General features: G+C 43.8%; 1 protein-coding gene across 1 annotated transcript in view; it reads left to right on the top strand.

The window, feature by feature from the left end:
- Positions 1-15,822, top strand: part of si (sucrase-isomaltase) — a 220,702-nt gene that overhangs the window by 48,802 nt on the left and 156,078 nt on the right. Inside the window, exons 8-14 of the mRNA XM_070882329.1 lie at positions 956-1,055; positions 7,295-7,407; positions 7,597-7,722; positions 10,054-10,185; positions 10,836-10,952; positions 11,285-11,398; positions 11,521-11,605. Of these exons, the coding sequence (XP_070738430.1) occupies positions 956-1,055; positions 7,295-7,407; positions 7,597-7,722; positions 10,054-10,185; positions 10,836-10,952; positions 11,285-11,398; positions 11,521-11,605 (787 nt within the window). The remainder of the gene's footprint in view (positions 1-955; positions 1,056-7,294; positions 7,408-7,596; positions 7,723-10,053; positions 10,186-10,835; positions 10,953-11,284; positions 11,399-11,520; positions 11,606-15,822) is intronic.

A 15,822-nucleotide genomic window follows, 5' to 3' on the forward strand; every position in this document is an offset into this window, starting at 1 on the left:
CCACTGCAAAACACAGTTGAAATTATATAAGTAACTTGTGGACAATGATATACTGAAAAACAAATCATAAGTCCTCATAAGTATATATGACATCAGCATTCGTCTCTGAATCAGTAGGTTATGGATTCAAGCCCTATTCAGAGACTTGGGCACATAATCTTTTAAACCCTAACTTTGCCTCATAGTGTGGTACAGTTACAAAAATAGCTTTCCAATACCTCATCTATGTGGCTATTCACTATGCATGCGACTGGGCAACAAAAATAATAACAGTTCACATTGTTATCATGTCTTTATCATAGAAAATTTTGCAAGGTGCTTCACAGAGGTGTAGAGGGGAAAAAAAGTGAACACCAAGCTAAATATATTAGGAGGCATGACCAAAAGTTTAGTTAAAGACACAGGATTTTAAGAAGGGTCTTAAAGGAGGGCATGGAGGTGGAGCAATGGAGGGGATTACGTGGAGAATCCCAGAGGCCAAGGTGGTTGAGCGTATGGCTGCTAATGGTGGACACTGCACCGGCATCGCGCCCTAATTCGAGCACAATCCAATTTCTAGGCTGCTGTTTCCAATGTGCACATTTCAATAATAAATATGGTTATTACTTCACTTATAAGGCTACGCTTCAGTTTGTCGGATGTGTGAGCTTACCTGTGGAAGTGGTTCTTTGTATTGTTCATAAGAAAAATATATCTGGAATATTCCTGAATTGTAAAGCCCTAATTTTTCGCTTACATTCTGCTTGGTGTCCATGTTGATCTTGCAAAGCATTTGTAGATGTTTTGTTGCAGGAAAGTTGCTATATGAGTGTAAATTGTTGTTGAATTCACTGCCTTAAAAATATAGATGGTGCAAGGCCTGTGTGAGTGTATCAAGAGTAAACTGAAATTGAAACAGTAAATGTGTGATATAACTGCTCTCAAGACAGTTAAAGCTGCTGTTTTTCTTTAACAGGGGATGCATAATCTCTATGGACACCACACTTTCTTTATGTGTCTGGAAGGGGAGAGTGGCTTAGCTTTTGGTGTATTTTTGCTGAATAGCAATGCTATGGGTAAGCTTTTTGTAATGACTATGACAAGGGATGAATTTTAAATTATACACTTAGCCAATATACAATTTGGCATTGATTTTTCTAAGGGTAGCTCTCCATCATTTTAAAATATGGCCTTCCCTTGGCTGGTACTCTGTACAATGCACCAACCAACAGGATAATAGCTAAGTGTGAGCAGATAAATTATATGTTCGTAAGACTCCATCAATACTGCTTTGAAACTAGCTCCTGGAATATGTATGAGAGCTGCCTCCTATTTATCCTCGCACCCCGCAAAGATACCTTTTGGCTTTTCTCACCACTGCAACAGAACTGATGTTAGAATTCAGCATGTGGAGAGTTGCAGGTGCAAAGCTTTGGAAACTTCACAATGCAGCTGATTGGGCCTCTTGCACACTGCATGACTGCTCCATCTTATATTGAACTATGCAAAGACACTCAGACAGAGTAAAACTCATGCAGACTGCAGTTTAATGATTTGTAGTTGAATATGATAAAATGATATGATTCCGTAGTTTTGTTTACATTATTTTGCATTTGTAGCTAGCTGGTCTTGTGCCAGGTCTCTGTGCTTAATAAGGAAATGATGTTGTCACAATAATAGAAAACGCTCATCAGGTCAGACAGCTAATGTGGAGAGGAAAACAGATTTTAGGTCGATGACCTTTCATCAGAATTGAACATTTTAGAAATTAAGGCCCTGATATTTAGTCAGGTGGGTTGCATGAGCAGGGGTGGGTGGCGGGGAGAGGTGGGTGCTCTGAGGAGATGAGGTGGGGGGGGAAGTCTGGGTTTCACCACACGCTGCAGAGTTTTAATTCCACAGCGTGCGTCATTTTTTAAACAGGATCCCTGCCCGGAAGCCAGCCTGATTGGGATTGGCAGGATCCAGATCTTGTGGGGAGGGGTCCGATCCTGGGAGGATGGGTCCAATCCCCGGGGGGGGGGGGTGGTTTGATCCCTGATCCAGGAGGGGTGGGGTGGGGGGGTCTGATGACAGGGGAGGGGCTGCCCATGGCAGGGAAGGAGGTAAGCTTGGGCACATATTTTTCCACTAAGCAGTCCTTGCCTCTCTTTTTCTGCCGGATTTCCCGAGGCCTAGGAAACCCAGACCGCCAGGATTAAACCTAGAAGCCAGGTGAAATCTGAGACATGTAGCCTCTTTAAAATATTTAAAAGAGCGACCCACCTCCTGGAAGCGGGTTGGTTGCCCGCCCCCTATTCCGTCTTCATTAAACCTGGAAGTGGACGGGTTGGGTCAGGTTTGAGATTTAAACATTTTTTACATCTCACCCATCCCAAACCCACCTGTGTTTGGGGGTTAAAATTATCCCCTAACAGTTTTGAAGCAATGATGATGTCATGTCATTTTCTTTTGCTGTGTTAATGAAATATTTTAGTTTATCTTGAATTAAATTTGACTGTTTTATCCATGACATCTTAATAAAGTAAAAAGTAGAGTATGTATGGTAATATCTTAATGTTTTAATCCAGAGATTTGCTCTAATTTGATTTCATTTTAATTTGATTTAATCAGAACTGTCTCAAATTGTAAACTGAATTAAATTATTAAAATAGAAAAGTTATTGGGCTGAATGTTGTTACTGGTGCATTACTGTGCTGTCCACAGTGTTAACATTGAGGTATATATCAATCCCCAAATATCAGTTGTATGGCAGTGAGGGTGGGGTGGGGGGATAATTAATGCATTGCAGGATATGCCGTCAATGTAATTGTAATGTAGTAAGACTGAAGATCAGCAGGATGTTACTATTACTTTGGAGTGGCAGTGTAGTGCTGTGCACTGCCCATCCCCTTAAAAATAAATTTTTTTTAAATCCTAGATCTCGATGGTATTGAGGTTTTAAATGACTTTTGGGTCAATTTTCAGCACACTGTAATTTACTTTTTAATTTCCAAATGGAGGAATAGCCACTGTAATCACTGATGAATGCAAAAGGTGTAACAGTGCATTTGTTCCCAGTTAGGCACAATAGGCTAAATTTCTTGTGGTTACTATTTGTACCAAAGTTGTAAATGCATTTTTCATAAAGGCATGTATAAAAATTCACTATTAATAATGCATACAGGAAATTTTGTAATGGATTAATACAGCCAAAAAAGAGTTACGCTGTAGGTAGTATAAATGGTTACTAGCCTCAATTGCACACAAATAGTGTCAATGAGATATGATTGAGCTACCATGGTATCTCAAAGACCAATAAAAGAGAATGACACATTTTTACTACCAGTGGCTCAATGTTGCAATAGGGAAGGAAATATCTAAAAACCACCATAAGCACACCCATGTGTTCTTAATAAGTGGCAACACCTTATATGGCCATTTGCATGAGTTCCTGATGCTCCAGGCAGTCTCTCATGATGCACCAGAATTGTCAGGGCAGCATTGTTGGGTGGCAGCAGATAGTGAATGGGTGCTTTCCACGCATTTAGCAGGAGGCAAGGAACAGGAAAAATATATGGTCACTGGGCAAGTATTGCTAGGTGCCTGGGGAGCAAAAGGCAGGGCTGCTCAATTTCGTTTAAATTGAATGACAGCTTCCCTTTCAGTAACCATTCCTAATGTGCTCTGTGTGGCCGGAACTCTGCTTAGCTGCTCTAGCTGCATTGTGGGACAGATGCCTTCATTTACATTGAAGTCAAGGGTCTAGTGAGCCGAGTGCACAGCTTATACCTAAGCGGCCAGCCCCCTTTATTTCTGCTGCCCACATTGGGGCATGTTGGTAGACCTCAGATTTCTGTGCCCAGTTTTCTGTGGTGCCGACCATCGCATTATCTGCCTATACAACTCATGGACAGAATAAGCCTCCTGCAAAATCCTAGCCCACTGTAACCTGCAATACTATTGTATTGGATACTTTCTTCTTCATTCTCCTTTGTAATTCACCACAGAGGTGTTCAAATAGGTTCAGGTATCCATGCCATATTAGTTTTTGATGTGTGAAATATGATATTGCATCACCATCAGGATCCAAGTAGGAGGAACTCAGGAAAAAAATGATGTTTTAAAAAACTTGCATTTATATTGCACATTATGACAGTAAATATCTCAAAGTGTTTTACACAAATAGTGCAATCACTATTGTCATGTAGATATTATGATAAGCCATTATATGAGCATACTTTTGGACAGTCATTGTTCCTTCCTTCGCTTTCGACTACACACAGTGTAATGAAGAATCTTCATTATCATCATCATTTGCATATTGAATATGACCTACTTTTAAATCAGGCCAGTCAGCTCCAGGCAATAGCATATACCATGTTAGCACCTAGCTCCAGCATCAATGAAACAATCTGATTGAAGAACCTGTGTTTGATTCCTTATGGTAGCACACTGAATAGAGCACTTACATAAAATTAATTTGATTACTAACATATATATTAAATAGACTAATGACTGCATCAAAAGACCACTCAATGGAATTTACACAAACACATTAATCTTTGTGCTTTAGAGGAAATTAAACTCCATTATTTTTGATGCTTTAAATTTATTCTATTTGACATCAAAGCATTTCTCGGGTACAGAAAATCCACTTTAAGCCCTCAGGTGTAACCAAGGGCTCAAGTTTCGGCTGGAGTTGCTCCTATTTTTTTGGAACAATTAGTTTAGTTTGGAGTATCTTAGAAATCGCAATTCTCGGCATTTAGTTTGCTCCAGTTCTAGTGAGTTAATTTCGTTGCGTTTTAGTTCAGTTTTTTTTTCAAAAGGGGGCATTACCAGCCACTTACACCTGTTTTGCAAGTTTAGGCGGTGAAAAGTTACTCCAAACTAACTTAGAATGTTGTAAGTGTCGACTTTTGTACACTCAGAAAAAATCTTGCATACACTTTAGAATTAGGTGCATTTAGCCAGAGATATGGCGGGGGAAGGGAAGTTAGAGGGAAGTTAGTGGATTTTCCAAAGCATTAAACACTTGACTTTTACCAATAAAGAGCTAGCATCAATAATAAATGATAAATACCTCAATAAATCAATCAATAAATCAATAAATCAATAAATCAAAAAATCAAAAAATTAAAAAAATAAAAGATAAAAGATAAAAAAAATAAAAAATAAAACATAAAAAATCATCAATAAATAAAAAATTTAAAGTTTCTACTCACCTACTGCAGCACCTATCCGTTCGGGAGCACCAGGAGCCCTCCAACAGCCTGCCAAAGAGCTGGTCGGGCGGGCCCCACTGCTGAGGAGGTGTTCGGGCGGTGCCCGTCACTGGGGAGGAGTTCGGGCGGTCCCCACCGCTGAAGAGCTGCTGTTCGGGTGGGCCCCGCCACCGAGGAGCTGTGCGGGCGGGGCCTGCCACCGGGGAGGAGTTCGGGTGGGCCCCACCTCCGAAGAGCTGCTGTTCGGGCAGGGCCCACCACCGGGGAGGAGTTCGGGTGGGCCCCACCTCCGAAGAGCTGCTGTTCGGGTGGGCCCCGCCACCGAGGAGCTGTGCGGGCGGGGCCTGCCACCGGGGAGGAGTTTGGGTGGGCCCCACCTCCGAAGAGCTGCTGTACGGGCAGGGCCCACCACCGGGGAGGAGTTCGGGTGGGCCCCACCTCCGAAGAGCTGCTGTTCCGGTGGGCCCCGCCACCGAGGAGTTGTACGGGCGGGGCCTGCCACCGGGGAGGAGTTCGGGTGGGCCCCGCCACCGAGGAGCTGTTCGGGCGGGGCCTGCCACCGAGGAGCTGCTGTTCGGGTGGGCCCCTCCACCAAGGAGCTGTTCGGGCGGGGCCTGCCACCGAGGAGCTGCTGTTTGGGCGGGGCCTGCCACCGAGGAGCTGCTGTTCGGGTGGGCCCCGCCACCAAGGAGCTGTTCGGGTGGGCCCCTCCACCAAGGAGCTGTTCGGGTGGGCCCCGCCACCAAGGAGCTGTTCAGGCGGGGCCTGCCACCGAGGAGCTGCTGTTCGGGCGGGGCCTGCCACCGAGGAGCTGCTGTTCGGGTGGGCCCCGCCACCAAGGAGCTGTTCGGGCGGGGCCTGCCACCGGGGAGGAGTTCGGGTGGGCCCCGCCACCGAGGAGTTGTACGGGCGGGGCCTGCCACCGGGGAGGAGTTCGGGTGGGCCCCGCCACCGAGGAGCTGTTCGGGCGGGGCCTGCCACCGAGGAGCTGCTGTTCGGGCGAGCCCTGCCACTGAGGAGCTGTTCAGGCTGTGCCCGTCACTGGGGAGGAGTTCGGGCGGGCCCTGCCGCCAAAGGCCTGCTAGTCGAGCGGGCCCCACCGCCAAGGAGGTAAGGGCAGTGGCGACGATGTGAGTCAAGGGACGGTGAGGCAGATAGGCCACTCGGCCCGGGATAGGGGCTGCGAACATCGTGACGTCCCTTCGGACAGGGATAGGGTCGCCCGGAGACAGGACGTGCTGGGAGGACCAGGAGCTACTGTGCGTGCACGCAGACTCCACTGCACACGCGCGCAGCTGCCGGCGCTCTTTCTGGGGCAGGGCTGTAGCTCCACCCCCAGCTGCATGTGCTGAGCTGTGCCGACTGTTAAATAGGCCTGCTGAACACCGAGAATTGCGAGGTATGTTTTAGGTGCGCTTTTAATTTTACAAAATAGGTGGGCATCTCGGAGGTGCACCGTTCTGCGGGACAGCCGAAACTTGGGCCCATAGAATGGAACTAATTGTATACATGATTCAAGTGTACTTTTGTACCTCTTATAATGCTACTTGTAGTCTATTAATAGCTAACTATAAATTCCTTGGGTTGGATTTTCAGTAGTTTGACACGCCTCTTGGCGCCCCAGAGGGGCGGCAATGGCAGGGAAAAGCACTTGCTCCCAGGCCAGTTTCCAGCGCCCCACTGGGACATTCAGTGCTGGTATCGGAGGCACGGAGCATTACCAGCCAGAAGTGGTGAGCCGGTGTGCAACGCCCCTGCTTGTGACACCGGCTCAATTTCTGGATCACGCCCAACCCGTAGCACTCCGTAGCGCACCCTGGTGGGAACACCTGTGAAAGCAGGCGTCCAAGCTGTAGCAGTTGCAGTGAGGTAGGTAATGCTGACTTCAGGTAAGTGTGATTTTTTTTTTGCGATTTATGTTGTGGTGGCGTGAGGTATGCATTGGGAATGTTTTTGGTGTATTTGTTTCAGGGTACTTTTCCCCCCAGGAAAGTAGTAGAGCTTAAATTCAGTATAACTATTTATTATGGTCATCTCTGATTTATCACTGTTAACCATAGTGGCAAAACCTAATTAACAGATCCTGTCTCTATTTCTTCTTTTGACAGAGGTTGAACTTCAGCCAAGCCCATCAATAACATATAGGACAATAGGTGGCGTTCTGGACTTTTACATCTTCTTGGGTTCTTCACCTGAGGAAGTTGTTCGTGAGTACTTAACGGTAGGTAATCATTATCAGTAATTATCAATAAAACTGGATAAAATTACAGAATCATGACATTCAAACAATTCCGTAAGTTGCTCTTGTTATTTAAGAGAAAGCTCTTCTCAGTTAAGTCATTTACATGTCATTAAACATCTTAAGCAAAAACAATAAACATCATTTATCCATTTCTGTTTTTGGTTGAAGCTGATTGGCAAACCCTTAATGCCTGCATACTGGACTCTGGGATTCCAGCTTAGTCGCTGGGGCTATAAAAGCCTCAATGATGTTAAAGCTACAGTGGACAGGAACAGAAAAATAAATCTACCATACGTGAGTAGAGCGCATCTTTACAAAAATGAACTATCAGTAACTTAAAGGAAATAGTTTGATATTCCTGTTTCCTAAAAGGGTTATCACTCATAAAACGCTCTATAGCATACTTGATATGATTGAGGTATGAAGTGTCATGTCTTTCTGGTCAGTGAGCAGCTAACAAACAGCAGCTGAAGACCAGGTTAATAACGAAAGTGTAGTCATTTACTATAGACAGGACAAATGCAACCATTTTTTCTGACCAACAGGAATCAGACACAGCCATTACCCTCTGTTAAAAAAATGTTGTTTTGTGTGAGCCAAAGGTTAACGATTGTTGTAACTGGTTCCAGTTCTTATAAACAGCCTTTTACAGCAATTCTATAGATCTCTCTTTCTCACTGTGTCAGCACCAGTCTGAACTCCTTCAGTTGTGCTTTCTTCTCCTTATATCGGAAACCACAATTGCTTTCTCCCCCAACAGGTCAAAAGAGCAAAATCTGTAGGTTTTATCCAGGAATTCTGAAGGTATATCTTTTCCTGATATGATGAATTATAAAAATAAAACAATCTTCCTGTTTTAATGCGATGAAATAAATATAAAGCAATGCCACAAGCTGAATAAAGCCACCTATTGCAAAAAAAAAATGGCAATGCACCTTAAATAACAACACAAAGTAGTGGCTGCTTTTTAAAATCCAGGTGTCCAATGCACATATGGTATTTCATAAAATCATTATATTTTAGTGGACAGAGAAAGAGGGCAGACTACTCATGTATGATATTTAAGACCAAACCATAGCCATTGATTGAACTGCTCAATCAGAATCTTCTTCAAATCTGATCACAATATTAGAATATATTTTATAATATTAGAATAGACTACAACGTAGGGGGCACGATTAAGAAGTTTTCAGATGATACAAAAATTGGTTGTGTGGTTGATAGTGAGAAAGAAAGCGTTAGACTGCAGGAAGATGTCAATGAACTGGTCAGGTGGGCAGAAAAGCGGCAAATGGAATTCAATCTGGAGAAGTGTGAGGTAATGCATTTGGGGAGGGTTAACAAAGCAAGAGAATACAAAGTAAATGGTTGGATACTGAGAATTGTGGAGGAAAAGAGGGACCTTGGAGTTCATGTCCACAGATCTCTGAAGGTAGCATGAGAGGTAGATAAGGTGGTTAAGAAGACATTCGGGATACTTTCCTTTATTAGCCAAGGCATAGATTAGAAGAGCAGTGGAGTTATCCTCAAACTGTATAAACTGTTAGGCCACAGCTCGAGTACCGTGTGAAGTTCTGGTCACCACATTATAGGAAAGATGTGATTGCATTAGAGAGGGTACAGAGGAGATTTATGAGGATGTCGCCAGGACTGGAGAATTTTAACTACGAGGAAAGATTGGATATACTCGGGTTGTTTTCTTTGGAACAGAGTAGGCTGAAGATAGATTTAATTGAGATATATACAATTATGAGGGACCTAGGAGTGGATAGAAAGCACCTATTTCCCTTTGCAGAGAGGTCAATGACCAGGGGGCATAGATTTAAATTCATTAGTAGAAGGATTAGAGGGGAGTTGAGGAGAATTTTTTTCACCCAGAGGGTGGTGGTGGTCTGGAACTCACTGCCTGAAAGGGTGGTAGAGACAGAAACCCTCATTGCATTTAAAAAGTATTTCGATATGCACTTGAAGTGCCGTAACCTACAAGGCTACAGACTAGGAGCTGGAAAGTGGGATTCGGCTGGATAGCTCATTTTTGGCCGGCACAGTCAAGATGGGCCAAATGGTCTCCTTCTGTGCCAGACATTTCTATGATTCTATGATTTGTAAAATCTTGATGGTATCTTCATGGATTAAATCTTAACAGCAAGACCAAGAGGATGGGTGGCATCGCTGGTTATCATGCTAACCTTTCACCTCTGGGACCTGGGTTTGTACAGGATGAAAATCTCCTTTATGTAATCATGGAAGTCTTACATAAAGTCTACTTATGTCATCTTAACCCAATTGCTAGTAAGCACTAAACTGGCAGTCTCACTCAGCGAGGCCATGAGAATGGCTGGCGTGTAAAAAAAAATTACACTCTTGGTGTTTCAAATAGCATCAACAAACTGATTATTTCAGAAAAGAATACTTCTGGCATGCCCTGGGAAAGCTTATTACAATAATATAAATAAAGAGAATACCAATTAAAAATGATGAAAATTTGGATCAAGTTTCAATACAATTTAGGACAATTATTCACGTGTATTTTTTGCAAATAATTCAAGCTACATTTGTTAGCATCAAAAGGGCATGGATTTTGTTGAATATGAACTAACATATGTTTAATTAAAAATTGTTTAGGATGTCCAGATCACTGATATCGACTATATGGAAAACAAAAAGGATTTTACTTATGACTTGGTAAAATTCCACGATCTCCCTAAATTTGCTCATGATTTACATAATCATGGGCAGAGGTACATCATCATTTTGGTAAGTTCCATAATCGTTCTGCTTTCCTTGTCATTTTGATCACTTAAGAAAATTGCAACAAATTAGAATGAACAGTTTTAAAAAGCAAGGATATCTTTTATCAATACATTTACATTTAATATATGCTGCTGCATGAAAATAAAACACAAAGAATAATGAAATAATAATCTTGCACGTATCACAAGGCAGATGACTACTAAGCACCAGCTCAATTATTGTATTTCTGATGTTGACATCAAATTTTCTCAATAGTAGCCTTGTAATAGCATTGCACTGGAAGCAGTCTGGCATCTAAGATCGCACACAGTTTAGTATGATTGCGTGGTGGCTTTGGTACTATACTATCAACCCAACAGTGCTGAGTTCAAATCCCAACAAAGTAAGTAATGAAGCTGAATTCAATAAATTTGTGCTAGCATCAGAAGATGACTATGAAAGCTGCCAGGTTGTCATAAAAACCCACTGGTTCACTAATGTCCATCAGAGAAAGGAACATCAGGGCAACTAGGGTTGGGTAATAAATATTGCCCTAGCAGTGTCACCTACATCCTCAGAACAAATTAAAATAAAATGTTGACATTTTAAAATATAGAGGGAATGAAGGTTTGTTCGACTTGAATGTTCACAGTTATGTTCTTTTTTAAACCCAGGACCCAGCTATTAGCACGCAGAAACGGATAGATGGCCCATACCATCCGTATGATAAAGGCACACAAATAGGAGTGTGGATCAATGAATCTGATGGAAGGACACCCCTTTTAGGGGAGGTAACTGAAATAAACTTTATTTGTGCATATGGTAGGTAGTGATACATCTTGAAAAATAACATCCAAAAATTCGAATCTTAAAAGGAAGAGTGGAGATATTGAACAAATAATATCCCATATTTAATCTTTTGATACATTAAGTATTGCCAAAAGATTTCAACATCCATTTATTAAAAAAATGGGGTTCTACGTTAGTAGTTGCTTATAGTTTAATATTTGACGGTGTCCTGATTCATAGCATTATTTTTCCTTTACTGTATGGGATGCATTTTATGGTAACATTCACAATCTATAAATACTTTATTGCTGTTTCTCTATCTCATATCATTTAGGTCTGGCCAGGTGAAACTGTCTTCCCTGATTACACAAACCCTCAATGCATTCAGTGGTGGGTGGATGAATGTGAAAACTTCTACAAAGAAATAAAATATGATGGGCTTTGGATTGTATGTTCCATTTTATCTTATTTATTAATTTAATTTAATTTAATTTTTTCCTCTGTTTTATGAAACCTAATTGTAAAGCTCCTAGGTGTATACATGATTCTTGTTATATCTCCCAATTGCAGGATATGAATGAGGTGTCAAGTTTCGTAAAAGGCTCAGTAAACGGATGTAATAAAAATCAATGGAACAATCCTCCTTTCATTCCAAGTAAGTTGTATCTTCTAATGGAATGAGCTTTACCTTGAAGCACAATAGCACACAAGAGATTCCATTTCCATCATAGTGCCATGGAATAATCAGAGTTGATTATTGACTCAGTGACTGTGCTGTAATAAGTTTTCAATTATGAGCATTCTTCCAAACCTAAGGCTTTGCTCCAAATGCTATTTTTCACCACACATTTGTACTGTGGCTTCAGAATAATCTCGATAGGAAGTAGCCATTAGAATAAGCAAATCATAGAATCTTTGAATGATACAGCACAAAAGGAAGCCATTCAGCCCATTGTGCCTGTGCCAGCTCTTTGGAAGAGTTATCCAATTAGTCTTGCTCCCCTGCTCTTATCATATAGCCCTGCTAACTTTTCCACTTCAAGTATTTAACCAATTCCCTTTTGAAAGTAATATTGAATCTTATTCCACCAGCCTTTCAGGCAATGCATTCCAGATCATAACTTGCAGCCTAAAAAATATTTTTCTCAAGATGTCTCTTTTGCTAATTACCTTAAATCTGTGTGCTCTGGTTACTGATCTTTCTGCCACAGGAAACAGTTTCTCCTTATTTATTCTATCAAAACCCTTAATGATTTTGAACACCTCTCTCAATTCTTACCTTAACTTTCTCTGCTCTAAGGAGAACAACCCTAGTTTCTCTAGTCTCTCCACCGAACTAAAGTCTTTCATTCCTGGTACCATTCTAGTAAATCTCCTCTGCACCCTCTCTACAGCCTTGATATACTTTCCAAAGTGTGGTGCACAGAATTAGTCACAATACTCCAGCTGGGGACTAACCAGTGTTTAGCATCACTTCCTTGCTTTTGTACTCTATGGGCTGGATTTTGACCGGGGAGATGGTGGGAAACCCAGAAGGTTGAGTTTCCCAGCACGCTGTGGAGTTAACTCCACAGAGTGCATGCGACTTCAGGAATGGGTTCTCCGCCGTGGGCTTCGGGGGGGGGGCACGAGGGGGGGGTCTGATCCCTGTGGGGGAGGGTCCAAGCCCGGAGGGGGGAGTCTGTTCGGAGCTGCAATCCCCAGGGGATCCGATCTCTAATCCCGGGGCCGAATCGCGATCCCCAAAGTGGGTTGTTCCAGGCCTGGGGCGGGGGGAGGGGGGGGGATTTAGTTTTATTTTACCTCTGTTCATTCTTCCCTTCAAAATGAATTAGTCCACACTTCTATGCATTAAATTGCATCTGCCATGTGCTTCCCAGTTCACCAGTCTTACTAAAGTCTGTTATTATCCTCCTCACTGTTGACTACATTTCCGAGTTTTGTGGAATCTGATAGAGCAGATCATTGGAGTCCTTAAACAGCGCTTCTGCTGCCTGGACCGCTCTGGAAGAGTTTGGTGTATGCTCCACAACCTCGCCATCATGAGGGCACACCCTTGCCACCAGGCATACGGCGACGAGCTGAGGAGGAGGAAGAGAAGGAGGAGGAGGAACTGGAAGAGGAGGAAGCGGAAGGAAGGAGGCAGCCCAGACAGCCTCTTTTTTCCTGAACTGTCCATGATCGACCCATCCAACTGTGGTACGAGTGAATGCAACCACAATTCCCCATTCAACATGGGTCCCACACCTTACCTTCCCTCTGTTACTGATTATTACAGCATCCTCTTGGCCCCAATGCTGAAATAAAAGCCACCACAAAAGAAATATTCCAATCCATCAATCCATTACAATATTACATAACAAAGTGAATGAATTAGCTCTGTGCATTCCCTTAGTACCTGTTTCACTGTGACTTTGCCTGTCCTGGTGCTTCTATGAAGTACTACCGCAGTGGTTGCGGCACGGCTGGTGGTAGGTTGCTGACTTACAATGGGGGAGACAGCAGATAACCACGAACACCTTTGGGCATAGAAGACCCAGCTGCAGAATGAACCAACTTAGCATGGGTGCCAGCAGTCTGGGCTGGCTGACTGACAGGCATCTGCAAGGGCACTGGCAAAGTAGCGGAGGACAAATGCCATCATCCAGAGAGAGGACAGCAGGTTTTTTTCTCCACAGATCCACTGTCACTCTCCGGAACAATGCCACAGCAGTTATAACCATCTGTTTTTTTTTCCCCACAGACACCTTGCAAGCCTCTTTTCATACTGGTAAACCCAGCCTTGATGTTGGCAGTCTGAGCTTGCCTGGCAGCAAACTGAGCCTGCATGAGAGCAGTCTAAGCTTTCACTGCAGCACTCAGACATCGGTTGACTTGTGCTTGTGCTACAATGGAAGCTGAGACATCAGCTATTAGAAGCTGCAGGATGGTTGGGTCCACTAATGATTTTGTCCAACCCTTCCATGCACCAAGTCCTGTGCCAAGTTGGCGCTGGACTCCATCATGCTCCACTCAGGCTTTCTAGCAGGTCTGCCAATGCACCAAGGATTTTGCTGTGCATACCCATCAGCGTTCTTCTGTAGGCTGTCCCATCAAATTCCTCATCTGAGTCCTCTGCAGCAAAACTTGTGTGCGACCTCGCACCCGGGGAACTGGCACCTGCGGTATCCTTTCCCCCTGCCCTGGCTGCAGTCCACTCCTGCCCGATGACTTACCGTGTGCAGATTCTGTCTCGAAGCTACCCTCTAAACTCCAGTATCTCAGCTGGTAACATTGCTCATCTGAAAGACGGTACCTCTGACAGTGTACCTCCATGGCATCGCCTGTCTCCACCCCTGCCTCAGTTCATCTGCTGCCGAAATCCTTATCCATGCCTTTGTTACCTCTAGACTTGACTATTCCAACACACTCCTGGCTGGCCTCCCACAGTCTACCCTATGTAAACTTGAGGGCATCCAAAACTCAGCAGCCCGTGTCCTAACTCGCACCAAGTCCCACTCACCCATTACCACTGTGCTCACTGACCTACATTGGCTCCCGATTAAGCAACGCCTTGATTTCAAAATTCTCATTCTTGTTTACAAATCCCTCCATGGCCTTACCCCTCCCTATCTCTGTAATCTCCTTCAACCTCACAACCCCTCCCCGAGATGTCTGCGCTCCTTAAATTCTGCCCTCTTGAGCATCCCTAATTATAACTGCTCAACCATTGGTGGCCTTGCCTTCAACTGCCTAGGCCCCAAGCTGTGGAACTCCCTCCCTAAACCTCTCCGCCTCCCTACCTCTATTTCCTCCTTTAAGATGCTCCTTAAAACCTACCTCTTTGACCAAGCTGTTGTTCTTCCGTAATTTATTCTTGTGTGGCTTGGTGTCAAATTTATTTGTTTTATCTTATAACATTCCTGTGAAGCAACTTGGTACATTTTACTGCATTAAAGCTGCTATATAAATACAAGTTGTTGTTGGGTGGCTGTGAGTGTCAACATTTGATGACGTTTCTTCTTCTTCACTCTCCAGTTCTCCTTGAACCACTGGCTGGGCAGGCTGGATTTCTTCGGTGTCTGAAATAAGAAATGCACAAGTGTAGAGTTGTAGTGAGAGGAGGGTGGGAAACAGGAGCTGCATCCTTACTCCACGCACAGCTTGTAAATCAGAAGAGATTTTGGGATGCGGGGAAGTGGGATGTGAGAAGCAGGATAATGTATGAGGATACCGGCATCTTCTATTCTTTCAGTCCCTCTGCTGGCCACGGGCTCAAACATGCCTCTCCTAAAAATGGCCAGCACTGTCTCCTCCGTGAGGTGATGTCAGCAAGCCTGTCCCCTATCAGTTAGGTTCTGCTGGAACCGGTTATGCGCCACCTTTTTCTGCAAGGGAAAGGGAAGTGCGTCAGTGAAAGGCGTGCAATGTGTTTGGGTGATGTGCCTGTTATGATTGAATAGCTGACAATATGCTCAAGCTCTGAGATGTGGGTGTGTGGCTTGTAGTAGTGGTAAGTGTGTGCGGGTGAGGTGAAGGTATAAATGTGAGGAATGAGTCATATTTGGTCGAAATTGTTGGTAGGTGAGTGATGGGGTGTGGTGCATTGAGCAGTGTGTGAGGCCAGTGGTGCAGATGGTGGGTTATGGCATTTGAAAATGAATTCATTGAACTTGACCACTCGTGTCAGGTCATCAAACTTCTTCCCACCCTTCGTCCACTTCCTCGGGCTACATCGCTGGCATTCACCACAGTGGCTATCTGCTCCCTTTGCACTTTACGCTGTTGCCTGGAGGGCCTTCAGGCCCCAAGTACAAAGAGGACCTCTCTCCTCCTATTGACCTCCTGCACCAAAGCCTCCAGCACTGCATTGGAGAACCTTGGTCCCACCAT

This window comes from Pristiophorus japonicus, chromosome 6 (genome assembly GCF_044704955.1).
Source record: "Pristiophorus japonicus isolate sPriJap1 chromosome 6, sPriJap1.hap1, whole genome shotgun sequence".
Lineage (NCBI taxonomy): Eukaryota > Metazoa > Chordata > Chondrichthyes > Pristiophoridae > Pristiophorus > Pristiophorus japonicus.